General features: G+C 40.4%; 1 protein-coding gene across 1 annotated transcript in view; it reads right to left on the bottom strand.

Annotated features, from left to right (window-relative positions):
* Positions 1-1638, bottom strand: part of ppp3r1a (protein phosphatase 3, regulatory subunit B, alpha a) — a 23834-nt gene continuing 22196 nt past the window's right edge. The window contains exon 6 of the mRNA XM_032540870.1: positions 1-73. Coding sequence (XP_032396761.1) covers positions 26-73 — 48 coding nt within the window. The 3' untranslated portion in view covers positions 1-25. The remainder of the gene's footprint in view (positions 74-1638) is intronic.

The raw sequence follows: 1638 nt of genomic DNA on the forward strand, positions 1-1638 counted from the left end.
GGGGGGGCAGCAAGCAAAAAAGTGCTCACACATCCACCACCATCTTTTTGTGTATATCAAGACCCCCGACCACCTGCAAGAAGAAGTGAGAGGGAGGAGAAAGAAAATACATTTATTAATCCAATGCTGATAAATACAAAAGTTTAAGGTTCAGGTGTTTGTTTCATTTAACTTTTTAAAAACGTATGCATTTCAGAGTTCAGAGTTCTTGCTTTCACAGTAACCCTGACGATTGATGAATCATTGATTCTTTTAAACTGATAATGGTGAAAGATGCCCATAATCGACCATGGTTAAATCTTCAAACAAAGAAATTAAGTTTCATGTTATATACAAATCCTCAAATTGAAGAAGCTGGAAACAGGCATTAGCGCTTTCCTTGGACTTAAAACAATGAACCGATTATGTTAATTACCCATTATTTGTGTATTAAAAAGGTAGTACAGCAATTTAGTATCCACTTTCATAAAGTCAGGGACTCAAGATACGCATTAAATAATATAAGGACTGGTCAAATTGAAGCAGCAGAGGAAGAGAAGTCGCTTGAAAAACTGGATCTTACATTTCCCATTATGCACCTCAGTTGAATCTTTCAGTAAAGCACAGCTTCACCTCAGAATAGGTTACTACGTCATCCAGCCACTGTTTTCAACATCAAATAACAAGTAAGATAAACTTTGCGTTTAAAATCTGTGGCGTGCCCCTTTAATACGACACATCATTTCAGCCGTGTACAACAGTTAGGTTTTAACACCTAAATGTGTTGTTATACTGCTGAAACCTTGCAGCAGCACTGCAGGTAAACCCTCTTGTCCTTTACTACTACTACTACTACTACTACTACTACTACTACTACTACTACTACTACTATCTTCTGAAAAGCTATTTTTATATCCACCGTCCTATTTTTACACCGTCTTTGTTACGGTTTCTTTCTCTCTACAGTGTTCAGATAAGTTCTAACCATGAGCCGGACTGAAATCATGTCACACTGTCTCTGCCACTAATATTCTCCTGCGTTACCCTGATAATACTCTCCCGCCAGGACAACAGCCTTTTCAGTTCAAAGCTCTGGACATAACAGCCGTTGAAATGTCTCAGAGCAATCAGGTTCAAGAAGGGATGAGTTATGTGTACGATACTTTTTACAACAAGAGAACACTAAAGCTGCGGCAAAAACGCAGGTCTTTCCATTCATTCTGAATAGGGCCAGTGAGTTTTGCCTGTGGCGGGGGTTGCCGGAGGGGGGACACTACACTCACGCTGTGGGCCTGCGGTGGCCAATCATGTAACCGCCGATCAGACTCGTCGGTGTGTTATGAGCTATGGTTTGAGGCGGTGTAAGAATCCCGTACATTACACAGGAAATATTACTGCCTTTATCGCTGCCACAAGAAAGTTTTAAAACACTACGAGGGTAAAAAAAAAAAAAAAAACTAAACACAAGCACTGAACTGCCCGGGAGTTGTTTAATAGCTGATGTTTTGCTTCGTCTCATTTCTTTCTCTCTCTCTCCTGTGAAATAAAGCTGCCTTCATGTGCGGCCGGAAATGTTTAAATCCATTAACGATCTGAAGGAAAACGGTTGTTGTGAAATATAAAGTGTACCTGTGCTTTTTTTTTTGGGGGGGGGGGGGG

This window comes from Etheostoma spectabile, chromosome 17 (assembly GCF_008692095.1).
Source record: "Etheostoma spectabile isolate EspeVRDwgs_2016 chromosome 17, UIUC_Espe_1.0, whole genome shotgun sequence".
NCBI classification, from domain to species: Eukaryota; Metazoa; Chordata; class Actinopteri; order Perciformes; family Percidae; genus Etheostoma; species Etheostoma spectabile.